Source organism: Saimiri boliviensis, chromosome 6, assembly GCF_048565385.1.
Source record: "Saimiri boliviensis isolate mSaiBol1 chromosome 6, mSaiBol1.pri, whole genome shotgun sequence".
Classification (NCBI taxonomy): domain Eukaryota; kingdom Metazoa; phylum Chordata; class Mammalia; order Primates; family Cebidae; genus Saimiri; species Saimiri boliviensis.
The window spans coordinates 77,671,469-77,688,976 of record NC_133454.1 but is presented as its reverse complement, the minus strand read 5'-3'; the positions used below and the strand labels follow the sequence as shown (position 1 = coordinate 77,688,976).

Genomic DNA, 17,508 nt, shown 5'->3' with positions numbered 1-17,508 from the left:
GAGGCTGAGGCAGGAGAATTGCCTGAACCCAGGAGGCAGAGGTTGCAGTGAGCCGAGATCGCACCATTGCACTCCAGCCTGGGTAACAAGAGCGAAAACTCCATCTCAAAAAAAAAAAAAAAAAAATACAAAAATGAGCTGGGCATGGTGGTAGGCACCTGTAATTCCAGCTGCTTGTGAGGCTGAGGCAGAATTGTTTGAACACAGGAGATGGATTCTGCAGTGAGCTGAGACTGTGCCACTGTACCCCAGCCTGGGCAACAGAGCGAGACTCTGTGTCCAATAAATAAATGACTTAAAGTTTTACTACTTCATCCATCTGTCTAAGGAGGCATACAGAGCCTAATAAAGAATATATGTGAGAGGGAAAGAGGAAGGGAGGGGAGAGAGAGAGAGAGAGGCAGAGACAGAGGTTGGGGGAGAGAGAGTGAGAGATTGAGAGATTAACACACCCACATACTTCCCTACCCATTTGCAAACATAGTCACATGTCACCTGACAAAGAGGCAGAGGGGAATGACTAGGAAAATTCCCCTGCTGTCTCGTCTGCTCACCTTTCTTGGAGCTTTGCGGGAATATCTCGTCTCCCTGGCCTCCACTCTGCAGCTTGCCAAGTCCCAGAAAGCAGGGCGGGCCTCTCAGCAGTGGACTTCTCCTTTTGCCTCCTTCTCCAGGTCACTGGTCTGCTGGTGTGGACTCAATCCTTCCCCCAGATCACCATGGCCATGGCCAGAAACCCCCGGGAGGCATTGCTCTGGGCCTTGAGTGACCTTGATGAGAAAGATTTCAAGAAGTTAAAGTTCTACTTACGGGATATGACATGGTCTGAGGGCCAGGCTCCACTGGCCAGAGGGGAGTTGGAGGGCCTGATTGCGGTGGACCTGGCAGAATTATTGATTTCAAAGTATGGAGAAAAGGAGGCTGTGAAAGTTGTGTTTGAGGGCTTGAAGGCCATGAACCTGTTGGAACTTGTGGACCAGCTCAGCCACATTTGTCTGCATGGTGAGTGTGGAAGGGGGAAGGAGAAGGCAGGATGGTACTGGGACTCCCCTTGCCCCATGGCATTTCCAGAGCTGCAGCCTGTAACTTATGCCTTCTGTCACCTTGCCCTCTAGTCCTCAATGCCCCAGAGTCCTTGGTGGTATCCACCTGAGGGTTCCAACAACTGTCAGGAGGGGGCTTGAGCCAAAGCTGGGGATTTACTAAAGAAAAACACTAGTCTTTCTTCCCCACCTCCTACCTCCAGTTGCAGTGGCAAAGAAGGGGAGAGTCTGAAGAAAGGGGCTCAGAGACTGGGAGGGTGTTGGTGAAGGGATTTCCACTAACTGGAAGAAACGGCATCAGGATGTAGGGTCAGACCTGTCCCCAGCTGTTTCCTGACATGCAGCTCAGGCCACTTCCAAGTCTTCTGTGCCCTGATCTCTCAAGGAACCACACTACAGAATGGGTAGATGTGGAGCCCAGTGGCCTCCTGGTCCTTCTTGTGGGTGCCTGTGGGGAGGGAGGAATCTTTCAGTGCCTGTGCTCCCTCCCATAGGCTGCTTTCATGCCTGAAAGCTCCTCTGCTACACACAAATGGGAGGGGTTCATGGACCCAGAGTTATGACTTGCTGAGAAGCTGGTTTATCTTTAGCATTTGGCTTGTCCTTTCCCAAGAACAGGCTTGTCTTAGTTCTTTTTGTGTTGCTATAAAGGAATACCCGAGAACTGGGTAATTTATAAAGAAAAGAGGTTTATTTGGCTCATGGTTCGGCAGGTGGTACAAGAGTCATAGTGTCAACATCTGGTTCTGGTGAGGCTTCAGGAAGCTTTCAGTTATGGAAGGAGGTGAGGGCAGAGCTGGTGTGTCTCATGGCAAGAGAGGGACGAAGAAAGACGGGAAGGATGTGCCAGCTGTTAAACAACCAGCTCTTGTGTAGCTAATAGAGTAAGAACTCACTCATTGCTATGGGAAGGACTCCAAGACATTCATGAGGGATTTGCCCCCATGACCAAAACATCTCCCACTAGGGCCCCACCTCCAACATTGGGGATTACTTTCAACCTGAAATTTGGAGGGGACAAACATCCAAAGTGTATCAAGCCTCTTATCACTTCCTCATTTTCAGGCTTCCCTTTCCTTTCTCCTCTCTCTGTCCTCACCTCTTCACATGGAGACATTTCATATGAACATTCATTCATGCATTCTCAGACAGGCATTTTGCATTTACATGTATTCTTACAGACACACACTTGCAGATGCACCCTGACATGCCTTCCCTGCACAACAGTACATGAATGTCCATGAGCACATTCCATGGGCGCATGTGGATACTAGCACTCATGCGCAAATATCCACACACACAGAACACACCCTTGCGCACTCATACACATGTGCCTACTGCGCCTGCAAATACACGCTCATGCACACATACAGTGGCCCCTCCCATGAAGCCAGTATTATAATCTCAGGGAGATCCAAGTTGGAGAGAATAGAAGAAGACTAAAGAGCAGAGTCAGTTTGGAGTAGCCATTTTGCCTTTTAACATTCCCATTTTACCATGTAACATCCCATTTGTTTGGCTCAGATTACAGAGAAATATACCGAGAACATGTGCTCTGCCTAGAGGAGTGGCAGGAAGTGGGAGTCAACGGCAGATACAACCAGGTGCTCCTGGTGGCCAAGCCCAGCTCAGAGAGCCAAGAGTCACCCGCCTGTCCCATCACCCCAGAGCAGGAGCTGGACTCTGTCATGGTGGAGGCTTTATTTGACTCGGGGGAAAAGCCCTCCCTGGCACCATCCTTAGTTGTGCTAGAGGGATCTGCTGGCACTGGAAAGACAACTCTCTCCAGAAAAATGGTGTTGGACTGGGCCGCTGGTACTCTGTATCCAGGCCAGTTTGATTATGTCTTTTATGTAAGCTGCAAAGAAGTGGTCCTGCTGCCGGAGAGCAAACTGGAGGAACTCGTTTTCTGGTGCTGCAGGGACAATCAAGCCCCTGTTGCAGAGATTCTGAGGCAGCCAGAGCGGCTCCTGTTCATCCTGGATGGCTTTGATGAGCTGCAGAGGCCCTTTGAAGAAAAGTTGAAGAAGAGGGGTTCGAGTCCCAAGGAGGGCCTCCTGCACCTTCTAATTAGGAGATGTACACTCCCCGCATGCTCCCTTCTCATCACCACCCGGCCCCCGGCTTTGAGGAATCTGAGACCCTTGCTGAAACAAGCACGCCATGTCCATATCCTAGGCTTCTCTGAGGAGGAGAGGGGGAGGTACTTCAGCTCCTATTTCACAGATGAGAAGCAAGCTGACCACGCCTTCGAAATTGTACAAAAAAATGACATTCTCTACAAAGCGTGTCAGGTTCCAGGGATTTGCTGGATGGTCTGCTCCTGGTTGAAGCAGCAGATGGAGAGAGGCGAAGCTGTCTTAGAGACACCCAGAAACAGCACTGACATATTCATGGCCTACGTCTCCACCTTCCTGCTGCCTGATGATGATGGGGGCTGCTCTGAGTTTTCCCGGCACAGGGTCCTGATGAGTCTGTGCTCCCTGGCTGCTGAAGGGATACAGCACCAGAGGTTCCTATTTGAAGAAGCTGAGCTCAGGAAATATAATTTAGATGGCCCCAGGCTTGCCGCTTTCCTGAGTAGCAATGACTACCAGTTGGGACTTGCCATCAAGAAGTTCTATAGCTTCCGCCACATCAGCTTTCAGGAGTTTTTTTATGCCATGTCCTTCCTGGTGAAAGAGGACCAAAGCCGGCTGGGGAAAGAGTCCCACAGAGAAGTGCAAAGACTGCTGGAGGTAAAAAAGCAGGAAGGAAATGATGAGATGACCCTCACTATGCAGTTTTTATTGGACATATCGAAAAAAGACAGCGTCTCCAACTTGGAGCTCAAGTTCTGCTTCAGAATATCTCCCTGTATAGCACAGGATCTGAAGCATTTTAAAGAACAGTTGGAATCTATAAAGCAGAAGAGGACCTGGGATTTGGAATTCTCCCTGTATGAAGCTAAAACGAAGAATCTGATAAAAGGTATTCAGATGAACAATGTATCATTGAAGATAGCACATTCAAATGAAAAGAAATCCCAGAGCCAGAATCCATTTTCTATTAAAACCAGCCACGGTGGCTCAAGCCTATAATCCCAGCACTTTGGGAGGCCGAGGTGGGTGGATCACGAGGTCGAGAGATCGAGACCATCCTGGTCAACATGGTGAAACCCCGTCTCTACTAAAAATACAAAAAAATTAGCTGGGCATGGTGGCACGTGCCTGTAATCCCAGCTACTCAGGAGGCTGAGGCAGAAGAATTGCCTGAACCCAGGAGGCGGAGGTTGCGGTGAGCCGAGATCGTGCCATTGCACTCCAGCCTGGGTAACAAGAGCGAAACTCCGTCTCAAAAAAAAAAAAAAAAAAAAAAAAAAAAAAAAAAAAAAAAAAAAACAGCTTGAGGCCGGGTGCGGTGGCTCAAGCCTGTAATCCCAGCACTTTGGGAGGCCGAGTGGGTGGATCACAAGGTCAAGAGATCCAGACCATCCTGGTCAACATGGTGAAACACCGTCTCTACTAAAAATACAAAAAAATAGCTGGGCATGGTGGCGCGTGCCTGTAATCCCAGCTACTCAGGAGGCTGAGGCAGGAGACTTGCCTGAACCCAGGAGGCAGAGGTTGCGGTGAGCCGAGATCGCGCCATTGCACTCCAGCCTGGGAAACAAGAGCAAAACTCCGTCTGAAAAAAACAAAAACAAAAACAAAAACAAAAACAAAAACAAAACAAAACAAAACAAAAAACAGCTTGAGTCATGGACAGAAAGAGAAGCAAAAATGTCCTCTTGTAGGCAAAGATAATATAGCACGAACACAAAAGGAGGCTTCTACTGGAAAAGGCAGAGGGACTGAGGAACCAGACGAGGAAGTTAGGTGCAGTGGGATGGGAAGCAGAGAAATAGGGACAATTGTGCTGAAAGGTTGGAGAAATTAAGGGATGAAGGGACAAGAAGATGGGGAAAGACAGACAGAGTTAAAAAGGATGGAGAGAGGAGAATCAGACTAATGGGTACTAGAAGGAGTGAAGGACAAAGGAACGAATAGAAAAGAGAATTAGATTAGAGAGGATCAGATGACATTAACATAGGACCTGGGTAAATGTGCAATGAGTTCTTAGGAACAGCCCCATGTACCACCAAGGTCTCAAGTGCCCTCCCCTGAGGCTGCTTATAACTTCCTACAGTATAGAGTACAGTTTCCATAGCTCATCATTATCATTATTATGTTAATGTTAATAACCAACCATTTGGTTCTGACATTTGACACTTTCCTATTCAATAAACTATTTCCTGCTTATTTCAGAGAGGGCTTCTGGAAACATTCTACAATTTGTTTTTACAGCCTAAAGCTACAGGGATACAGACATATAAGAAAGGCAAGGATTATGCATTTTGAATTCATCATGGTATGTCCAGACCTGTGCAAAATCCTGGCATACAATAGTATGTAGTAAAGGTTTATTGAATGTATAAATGTTTAGGGATCTCTTTGTCCTCAGTCTGAAATGAAGGTAACTTTATATGATTAAAGATTTTGATACATGGGTGTTGGTAATCGGGAGAGGGAAAGGATAAATTTGTAATTACATACCAAGGCTCCACCAGACAAAAATAGTGCCTGACTATGGATTTCACAGGCAACAAAAGCAGATGTAACACAGTAACTTGTATTAGTGTTATAAGCATATCGAAATTATGCAATAAATAATGTAACCCTTTTATGGGCTAGAATAATAAATATAAATTACTGATAGTCATTATTGCCAGTTGAATATGCATAAAATATCATTGATGTGAGAATCACAGTGGTTTACCAGAAAGATTAGGAACACTGGTTCTAATAAACCTGGTTCTAAATATTGGATCTAAATATTGGATCTGCCATTTTCTAGCTATATACCTTTGCCCAACTTATCTTTTCCAAGCATTAGTTTTAAAAAATTTATAAAATGAAAATTGTAATATTTATAATTTAGGGAAATTATAAGGATTAGACCTACTACTCTTACTGCTACTAGGGTAGCAGAAACAATGACAATAATAAAAGCTAACACATTTTAGAGGTCTTGTTGTGTGCCAGGTTTTGGGCAAGCATTTACATACATAAACAGTTTAGTTTTATCTCATTTAAAAATGTACATAAATGTTCTATTATGTCTTGGCCTCTTTCCCTCAAAATCTAGTTTTTATATGTTAAACATAATGTTGCTATAATCATTTCAAATGTCTTTTTCTGCACATATATACTCATTTGTGTTGATATACCTAGAACTGGGATTTCTTGTTCAAAGTGTATATATATTTTCAGCTACAGAAGATAAAAGTAAACAATTTTTCAAAGTGGTTGTATTAATCTTCTCTAATAAATAGAGTTCCCATTATTCCAAATCCTTGCTGACACTTAGTACTGTCAATCTTTTCACTTTAGTTATTCTTGTGGGTATGTGATGGCCTCTAATCATGGTTTTAATTTGCATTTTTCCTATGAATAATGAGGTTGTTTATAAATACCTTAATTGGCTATTTAGATACACCTTTCAGTGAATTGACTATGTTTTTTATTCATTTAAAAATGTTGTTGACAATATCTCTTATGAACATATATGCAAAAATCCTCAACCAAATATGAGTAAATTGAATCCAACAGTGTATAAAAAGAATTATATATTATGACCAAATGGGATTTATTTCAGGTATGTAAGGCTAGACCGACATTTAAAAGTTAATGTAATTTATCACATCAAAACAGACTAAAGAAGTAAAATCATATGATCATATCAATAGATGCAGAAAAACATTTCCAATGTCTATTTATGATAAAAACCCTCAATAAATTAGGAATAGAGGGGAACTTCCTCAGTTTGATAAACAACCTCTACAAAAGCCTTATGGCTAAAATTATACTCAATTGTGAGAAAGTGGATGTTTTCTCCCTAAGATCAGGAACAAGGCAAGGATGCCTTTTCTGACCACTCCCATTCAGATTTGTGCTGGACATCCTAGCAATGCAATAAAGGAAGAAAAGAATGCAGTCATAAAAAAGAATGAGATCATGTCCTTTGCAGGAACATGAATAGAGCTGGAGGCCATTATCCTTAGCAAATTAATGCAGGAACAGGTAACCAAATACCACATGTTCTCATTTATAAGTGGGAGTTAAATGATGAGAACACATGGACACATAGAGGGGAACAACACACACTGGGGCCTATCAAAGGCTGAAGGGTGGGAGCATCAGGAAAAATAACTAATGGGTAGTAGCTTCAATACCTGGCTGATGAAATAATCTGTACAACAAACCCCTTGACACAAGTTTACCTATGTAACAAACCTGCACATATGCCCCTGAACTTAAAGTTAAAAGAAGAAGAAAAGGAAATAGATATAGGGATTGGGAGGGAAGAAATAACCTGTCTTTGCTCACAGATGACAAAATTGTCTATGTAGAAAATGTCAAAGAATTGATTTAAAAAACCCTCTGGAACTAGTAAGTAATTATAGTAAGGTTGAAGGATACAAGGCTAATATGCAAAATTCTATTGCTTTCTTATATACCAGCAATGAACACAACGACATTTACGTTAGTACCAAAAAAATACTTACATATAAACCTAATTAAATATGTACAAGATCTCTATGAGGAAAATGATGACACTCTGAGGAAAGAAATCAAAGAAGCTGTAAGTGAATGGGAAGATTTTCCATGTTCATGCATAGGAAGACTCAATATTGTTAAAGATGTCAGTTTTTCCCAACTTGATCTATAGATTCAATGCAATTCCAGTCGAGAGCCCAGCAAATAACTTGTGGACATTGATAAACTGACTCTGCTTATGTGGAAAGGCAAAAGACTCATAATCGCTAATAAAATTTTGAAGAAGAATGAAGTTGGAGGACCGCTGCTATACAGCTTCTTCCTACTATAAAGCTACAGTAAGACAGTGGTATTGCTAAAATAATGGAGAAATCACTGGAAGAGAATAGAGAACCAGAAATAAACTTACACAAATACAGTCAATTGATCTTAGACAAAGGAGCAAAAGCAATTTAATATGGAAAAAGTATACTCTTTTCAACAAATGATACTGAAACAACTGGACATTCACATGCAAAACATGAATCTAGATGTAAAATACAAAAGTAGCAATATAAACTGCTAGAAGATAATATAGGAGAAAATTTAGGTGATCTTGAGTTTGGTGATGACTTTTTAGGTAACATCAAAAGCATGATTCATGAAAAAAGAAATTAACTAGTTGGCTTCATTAAAATAAAAAAACTTCTGCTCTGTGAAAGACACTGTAAAAAGAATGAAAAGATAAGCCAAAGACTGGGAGAAAATATTTGCAAACACATATCTGATAAAAAGACTTGTGTAAAAAAATATACAAATAGCTCTTAAAACTCAATGATAAGAAAACAGTCTACTTAAAAAGTGAGTAAAAAGATCTGAACAGACAGCTTATTAAAGAAGATACACAGATGGCAAATAAACATTTGAAAAGACATTCAACTTCATATGTCATTAGGGAATTGCAAATTAAATCCACAATAAGATACCATGACACTACTGTTAGAATGGCTAACATCCCAAATCCTGCCAACACTAAATGCTCGTTAGGATGTGGAGTAATGGGAGCTTTATTCATTGCTAGTCAGGATGCAAAATGGTACAGCAACTTTGAAAGTCAATTTGGCAGTTTCTTACAAAACTATACATAGTTTTACCATATGTAAGATCTAACAATCATGCTCCTAGATATTTACCCAAGTGAGCTGGAAACTTATGTCCACATAAAAATCTACATATGAAAATTTCTAACAGCTTTATTCATAATTGTCCAAATTTTGAAGCAACCAAGATGTCCTTCAATAGATGATGGATAAGCAAACTGTGATATATTCACATAATGGAATATTACTCAGTGATAAAAAGAAATAAGCAATTAAGACATGAAAAGATACAGAGGAGCCTTAAACACAACTACTAAGTGAAAGAAGCCAGTCTGAAAAGACTACATGCTGTATAAATCCAAATACATGATATTATAAAAAAGGTAAAACTGTGAAGACAGTAAAAAAATCAGTAGTTACCAGGGGTTCAAGGAGAGTTGGAGAGGGATAACTAGGTGGAGGCACAGGCACTTTAGGATAGTAAAACTATTCTGTTTGATATTATAATGACGGAGTCATAAGTTTTCAAAACCCATAGAGCTGTACAATGCAAAGAGTGACTCCTAATGTAAACTATGGCTTGTAGTTAATAATAGTGTATCAAAATTGGTTCATCAATTATCACAAATACATCACACTAATGCAAGATGTTAATAAGGGAAAATGTGAGGGGGTGGTGGTGGTGGAGAGGGTATATAGCAACTTTCTGTGCTTTTTTTTTTTTTTAAAACAGCTTATTGAGGTATAATTAGTTGAATACATAAAATAAATTGTGCAAATTTAATGTATAAAATTTGATGAATTTGTACATATGCAAACATCTGTGAAACCATCAACACAATCACGGTAATAGACATCACAATCACCTCCAAAAGTTTTCCCGTGTCCTTTCTTTCTTTTTTTGTGATAAGAACACAAGATAAAATTTAATCTCTTATAATTTTTTAAGCACATAATACAATATTGTTGTATAACTTCATCAGTTATATGTGTTAGACATATCGTTTAATTTTTTTTGGCTTTTTTTCCCAGTCTTTTGATGCCTTTTGATATAAAGGAGTTCTTAATGTATTCATTTTTTTCTTTTATGATCAATAATTTTATGCTGTGTTTAAGACATTTTTCTATTCTAAGAATATAAAAGAATCTTCTACATTACTTAATATATTTAGTCTTATAAACCACTAGAAATTAATTTTTGTGTATGGTATGAGATGGATAAAGTTTTATTTTTTATCAGTAATGATAATCAGGTGATCTAATACTATTTATTCAAGAGATTAACCTTTCTCCACAGTTCTGCAGTATCATCTTCATCATAAATCAAGTGTACATAAGTCTGTTCTGATCTCTCTATTCTTTTCCATTGATTTATTTGTATATTCTCATGGCAAGTACCATGCAGTTTTATTATAGCAGCTTTGTAATACGTGTTGTCACCTGGTAGTGGAAGAACAACTACTTTTCTTCTGGATTTTTGTGGCTATTTTAGGTCCTTTGCATCTACACGTAAATTTTAGAAGCAATCTGTCAATTCTAAGAAAAACATTAGAATTTTAAAATTTTGACTAAAATTGCATGCAATCTATAGGTCAAATTTAGGGGGCTTGACAATTTTGTAATATTGATCCTTCTAATCCATGCACATTGATTGCATATAGCTCTACTTTTTATATACATTTGATGTCTCACAGCAATATTTTGTAGTTCATATCTTTTTATGGTATTTAATACAATGCTAAGCGCTATTCATAACTTTTTATTTTCTAATTGTTTTTACAATTAGCTTTTTATCAATTTAATATAATTTTCTGTACATTGATCTTGTATACTGTGACTTTCCCAAATTTACTTATTTTTTAATAGTTTAAGAGCAGACTTTTTGGATCTTATACTGACATATTATGCTGTCTGCAAATAATGACAGCTTAGTTTCTTGTTTTCTAATCACTGTACCTTTAACTTAATTTTTGGTACAAATTTTGTTTATCTGTAGATTCTAGACTTATAATCTCATCTCACTGCAATCTTTGCCTCCTGGGTTCAAACAATTCTCCTGCTTCAGCCTCCTGAGTAGCTGGAATTACAGGCGCCTGCCACCACATCCAGCTAATTTTTATATTTCTTAGTAGAGACAGGGTTTCATCATGTTGTTCAGGCTGGTCTTGAACTCCTGAGCTCAGGTGATTCACTCGCCTCAGCCTCCCAAAGTGCTGGGATTACAAGCATGAGCTACCGCGTTCGGCCTTCTTGAATTTTAAAAAATAATTTTGCTGGGTGTGGTGGCATTATATGCCTGTAATTTCAGCACTCTGGAGGCTGAAGTGGGAGGATTACCTGAGTTTAGGAGTTGGAGGACAGCCTGGGCAACATAGCAAGAGCCTGTCTTCAAAACCTAAATGTATGCATACATATATAATTTTGTATTTCTTCTTCAAAGAGATCAGTTATATACATTGGATTTTCTTGGTGTGCTTTCCAAGTCTATAACTTTTCCATAGTCATTTAAACCTTTTATTTTCTGTTTTATTTTTCTTGATTTTATTTCAAATAGACAAATAGTCGCTATGTTTTGGCAAACAGGAGTCATTACTAAAATGGTGTCCCTATTAAAACCATGAAAGGGAGGAGTGTGCAGGAAATGTAGGTAAGACAGCTATGTCAACCTGTGCATTGTGACCGGTCTATGAGCTTTGCATTTGTATCACCCCTGTATTTGTGTACATTAACAATTGTGTAAATGATAACTTCATAATTACTTCTAAAAAAACTATGTTCTCCTCTTTAATGATTCTGATAGGGACACCATTGTAGTAATGATTCATTTATTATTCTGTATCTTTTCTGAACTCTGGTAGCTAGTATTTTATAACTTTCATTTTTTAAACTATATATTTTCTCAATGCTTATATTTATGCTTTATACACTTGTTTTAGAGGAGCAATTTTTTCAAAAGCATTTAAAAGTATTGGCTTTTCTTTTTTGGCCACAATTTTTATTGGCTTCATAGCAACATTTTTATAGTCACTATTCTTAATAGGCTATTTCCTCCCTGAGACTTTTTTTTCTTATAGTCTCTGCTTCAATATCATGCTGATTCTCTTTTGATTATATCTCACATTTGAACAAGTTACATTCTTTCTGTACCTTTCTTTGCAAAAAGTTTTTTGGAGGAAGGGCTAGGGGTCATTCAAACCAGCAGGGATTCTCTTGGTCAACGGTAAAGTTCTTTAGAAGTTTGCTACTCAGTATGTGGTTTGTGGACCAGCCACACTGGCGTCATCTGGGGGCTTGCTAAAAATGCAGACTCTCAAGGCCCACTCCAGACCTACTGAATTTGATTCTTCATTTTTGAAAGATCCTCTGGTGATTCATAGGCTCATTAAAGTGTGAGAAGAAAAAGGGGTTTTCTTTTTTGTCTTTAACAATTCTTAATCTTAGGTGAGTGCTATGACTTTAGTCTCAGGAGTATGGCCTTTTCAGTGATTCTACTTCTCTCCTAGCAATGGATTTCTTTTGCTTATTACTTGGTGTTTCCTAGACTGATTAGGGGTGGGAAAAGGGGCTTTTTTGGTCATTCTTATGCATTATTAGTCTTAGGCAGATGCTATGACCCTGAGTCTCAGGAGTAGGGGTCACCTTGACCCTGCCCTAAGAATAGGAGATATCTAATGGTATTGGTATGTGATCCTGGGCCCAGAACTTTTTCCTGCCCCTATTCCAGGGGATAGAAGATAGTTTTTCTTTTACCCTTCCTCAGACTGCAATGTATTTTTACTTGTGCCTTGTGGTGGCAGTTATATAAAGTAATATATAATACATAATAAAGTACATATATTTTAATAATGTAAACAATTTAAATTATGGTATAAACACAAAATTTATAATCTTAATCACTTAAGTGTACAGTTCAGTAGTGTTAAGTATATTTGTATTATAATTATTTTTAATTTAAAATTATTGCAGACTCACAGAAAAGTTTCAAAAATACCACAGACAGATCCTGGTACAATGTCACATGCATGTAGTCCTAGCTACCAGGAGGCTGAGGTGAGAGGATCTCTTGAGCCCAAGTATTTGAGTCCAACCTGGACAACATAGTGAGATCCTATCTTTAAAAAACAAAAACAAAAAACTATAAAGAAGTTCCTGTTCCTGTATATGCTTCACCCAGATTCTACTTATGTTAACATCATACATAAACATAGTACAATTATTAAAACTATGCATTGGCACCGATTTACTGCTATTAGCTTAACTACAGACATTATTTGGATTTCACCAGTTTTACATGAATGTTCCTTTTATGTTCCAGACTCTAATCCAGGCTCCTACTGTGCATTTAACTGTCATGTCTCCTTAGTCTCCAATCTGTGACAGGCATTCCCTTTATCTTTCCTTGTCTCCCTACCTGACCTTGTCTCCTTTGAAAAGTACTCATCAGGTAAACTGCAAAATGCTCCTAAATTTTGATTTGTCTGATGCTTTGAAGTGACGCATTTTTGAGAAAAATGCTACAGAGGTGACGTGTCCTTCTTAGTGCATCACATTAGGAGGTACACAATGTTGATATGTGCTCTTATTGGAAACGTTAACTTTGATCACTTTGTTAAAGTGGGGTCTGCCAGGGCTTCTCCATTGTGAAGTTACTATTTTCCTTTTGTAATTAATATATATTTTGGGGGAGATACTCTGAGACTATGCAAATGCCCTGATTTTCCTTAAAATTTCTCCCATTAACTTCGCCATCTATTGGTGGGTCTTGTTTACAGCAATTATTATTTATCTAGAATGGTGATTTTTCTATTTTCCTCATTCCTTCTACATTTAGAAGAAATTAATTATAATTTTCTTTGTAAGGAATTCCACCCACATAATTTTTTTTCAAGTGTGATATTCATTGGCAAAGTGTAGAAATCATGAGTGAGCAGTGTGATGACTTTCACAAAGTATGTATTGCTGGTGTCACCATTACTGAGATCAAGAAACAGAACACATTGGAATTCCGGAACCCTTCTTATGCCCTCTACCAGTCACTGCTTTTTCTCCTCCCAAAGGTCACCACTATCTGGATTCTAATCTCATAAATGACTTTTGTCTGTTTTTTAAACTTTATATAAGTGGGAATATATAATACATATTCTTTCAAGTTTGCTTTCTCTACTCTCCACTATGTTTTTGAGATTTACTCCTATTATTGCAGTGATTCATTAATTTTCTTTGTAGTATAATGTTCTGTCATATCACTAAACCACAATCTGTCCATTTTATTGTTGGTGAACATTTGAATTATTTCCAGTTTTTGGCTCTTAATTATAATGCTATGAACTTTCTTGTGTGTGTCTGTTGGTATATATATGTATGAATTTGTTGGATATATGCAGGAATGAAACTGCTGAATCATAGGGCACGTGACATTCGTCTTTAGATGACACTGCCAAATATATGTCCAAAGTGAATGTAATAATTTGCACTGCCATCAGAAATGTATGAGACAAGTGGCCGACCAACATGAAAAATAAATGCTCAATATCACTAATCATCAGAGAAATGCAAATCAAAACCACAATGAGGTATCATCTCATACCAGTCAGAACGGCTATTACTAAAAAGTTAAAACACAACAGATGCTGGCAAGGCTGTGGTGAAAAGGGATCACTTATATATGTTGGTGGGAATGTAAATTGGTTCAGCCCCAGTAGAAAGCAGTTTATAGAAATCTCAAAGAAATAAAAATGAACTACCATTCCACCCAACAATCTCATTTCTGGATATGTACCCAATGGAAAATAAATTGTTCTACTGAAAAGACACCTGCACTCATGTGTGTATTGAAGCATTATTCCAATAGCAAAGACATGGAAACAAACTAGGTACCCATCGATGGTGCATTGATAAAGAAAATGTGACACATATACACCATGGAATACTACACAGCCATGAAAAGAATAAAATCATGTCTTTGGCAGTAGCATGAATGCAGCTAGAGGCCATTATCCTAAGCAAATTAATGCAGAAACAGAAAACCAAATATTGCATATTCTCACTTATAAGTGGGAGTTAAACCCTGGGTGCACGCAGACACAAAGATGGGAACCATAGACACTGGGATTCCAAAAAGGGGAAAGGAGAGAAGGGGGTAAGGGCTGAAAAACTTCCTCTTGGGTACTATGCTCACTATCTGGGTGACAGGATCAACAGAAGCCAAAACTTCAGCATCACACAATATACTCATAACAAACTTGCACACATTTCCCCTGAATCTAAAATTAAAATTAAAAAAGAAATGTGTGAGAGTTCCTATTGTTCCACATCTTTGCTAAAAGATGGCAAGATAAGTATTTAGGGGACACACTCTGCTTCCACTGCCCCAACTTGCATCCGCTGTCCCTTTATGTATTTGGAGGTGGGGAAGAAGAAGAATTTGAATAAGGTATAAGGTTGGATTTTAAAAGAGATTAAATTCTTAATAGTAAAATGAAACTAGTCTAACAACTAACTAGCTGAAAACATACATAAGTCTGCCCAAGATGTCATAAAGAGAGATACTATGTAATGGGAAAATGTTTTTTTCATGATCGAATTGGTAATAGTTATTGGAAGAAACAAAAACACTTCATGTTCCAATGAGTTAGAATTTCTTGGTAAAATTGCATGTAGTTGTTGAGTCTTCTAAGATCTAATCTTTAAGTCTTGCATTTTTTTTCTCATAATTTCTCTTTGTCTTTCTGTGTTGGATTTTGGGGACACAACTTAATTTTCACTTTTGTGGCTATAATGAAATTAATGGTCCCTATTGTGACCATTAATTTCCCTATTGTGAAGTCTCACCAATGCTGGAGCTTATATATGTGAAATCTGCATCATTCTAAGTCCTACGGCTTTTTTTTTCTTGCTGAAATTCTTGTCATATATTTGTTTTCTATGGGTACAACCAATATCACTTATTATAAGCGAAATCTGGCTACTCTTTTTTTTTGTTGTTTTTTTTTTTTTAATTTTTTGGTTATTTCTTTTTTTAAAAAAAAAATCTTATCTTAAATCTGGCTACTCTTTAGAAAATAAGAAACTTAAATCTCTGGCTTATTTTCTGCTCATGTCTCTGCTGAATCTGTTGAAACACAGCTTGAGATCTAAAGGGTACTTGAAAAACTGGAGAAGAAAGTGTTTTTACACACACTGTGGTGTTATGTTACTTGGTTGTAGGTCATTGCATACAATTTGAATTCGTACGGATAGGAAGGTCTGTGTATTTTGGCAATGCCATATATCATAGACATTTCTCCAGGTTAGTTCATTTGTTCTAATTCATCCTTTTAAGTCACTGCTTAATATTGGACGTTGCACTATTTATACAATACCACAGTGTTTCTTAGATATCAGTTTCAATTTTTTGCCACAACAAACTATGCTGCAATAAACATATATCCCAAAGGGGAGGGCTGGATCAAGGGGTAAATGTATTGTTAATTTTAACAGATAGAATATTGCTACATTATTTTCTGAAAAGTTTCTATTTTAGATAAACCTGAAGATATACTCAATGCCACCATCTTGGGAAAGCATCCAGACGCCACTAAATAAAGACATAGGATTTTCATTTCTGTAGCTAAAAACTTATCTGTGAATGACTTGGGAAAGTTGGTTCAAGCTTGGGAGGATCAAACTGGGAACCATCAGATTTGAAATTCCAAATGGGAATACACTTAGCCATTTAAGGGAATAATTCAATTTGCTTCTTATAACCTGAGAATATGTTTAAAAAGAAAATTTTATGGGACATCTTTTTGTTGTCCTTACACTGGATGCTCACTGGAGATCCATTTCACATGAAGCTAAGTCACACAGAGACAGATTAATTCAAATCAGTTAATCATACTTATTGTTGTTGTTCATTTATATCTCCATTCAATTATTAAATCTACTAACTGCCTAATTAGCCTTCTACCAACACATAATAGGAACAGGGGCTTCAAAACTGAATAACCCCTGCCCTTGAGGGACTCACAGTCTGTTGTAATCACAGGGTCTGAATGGCCACTGAATCCAAACTTTTACATGTATTTACTTTTACATGTACCTAAGATCAGGCTGATGAAAATAAGATTGAGCTGTCAACACATGTTTGACCATGGGATGATTTAGCAGGTGTATTGATCTGGTCTTGCAGCCAGTCCAGATGGAATGAATTTATGACTCTGCCAGGTTGCATGGGCAGGTGGATAGTGTTCTTGACCAGATTGGTTCTAATCACACCTTTTCTCATTAGACCCACTTTTTGTTGAAGCAGCTAGAAGTCAATCTTCCTTCATTTTGAAGATGACATTATCATTTCCATAGGAGTAGGGATAATTATGAGACATTTATTTCATTCCAAATCTATTCATTTTAACCTCTAGCACAGTAAAAAAACAAACAAACAAACAAAAACTAGTAATTTTGAAATAAAACTTTGACATTTGTATCTGTGGAAAATATTTAAAAACCCATTATACTTGGGAAACAAATCCTGATGAATCTACCAGGCTTGCATGCGCACCTCTTCCAGTCATCTCCGCCACTCTCTCCTTCACTCTTTGCTCTTCGGTTTTTGTAACCCATGAAGCCCTTTCTTCTTCAAAGAAAGCCTTTTCTTTCTTCCTTGTTCTCTTTCTTTTGTTGTCACTTTAATGAACAGAAAACTGAAACAGAACAGCATTGTAGAAGTGGTTATGAGCCGGCTGGATGCGGTGGCTGACGCCTGTAATCCCAGCACTTTGGGAGGCTGAGGTGGGCGGATCACGAGGTCACGAGATCCAGACCATCTAG

General features: G+C 38.4%; 1 protein-coding gene across 1 annotated transcript; it reads left to right on the top strand.

Annotated features, from left to right (window-relative positions):
- Positions 1-719: 719 nt before the first annotated feature.
- NLRP10 (NLR family pyrin domain containing 10) lies at positions 720-4,681 on the top strand. Its single transcript, XM_003920379.4, has 2 exons — positions 720-1,002; positions 2,568-4,681. The coding sequence occupies exons 1-2, from the start codon at positions 720-722 to the stop codon at positions 4,121-4,123; spliced, it is 1,839 nt and encodes a 612-aa protein (XP_003920428.3). The 3' UTR covers positions 4,124-4,681.
- Positions 4,682-17,508: the final 12,827 nt, after the last annotated feature.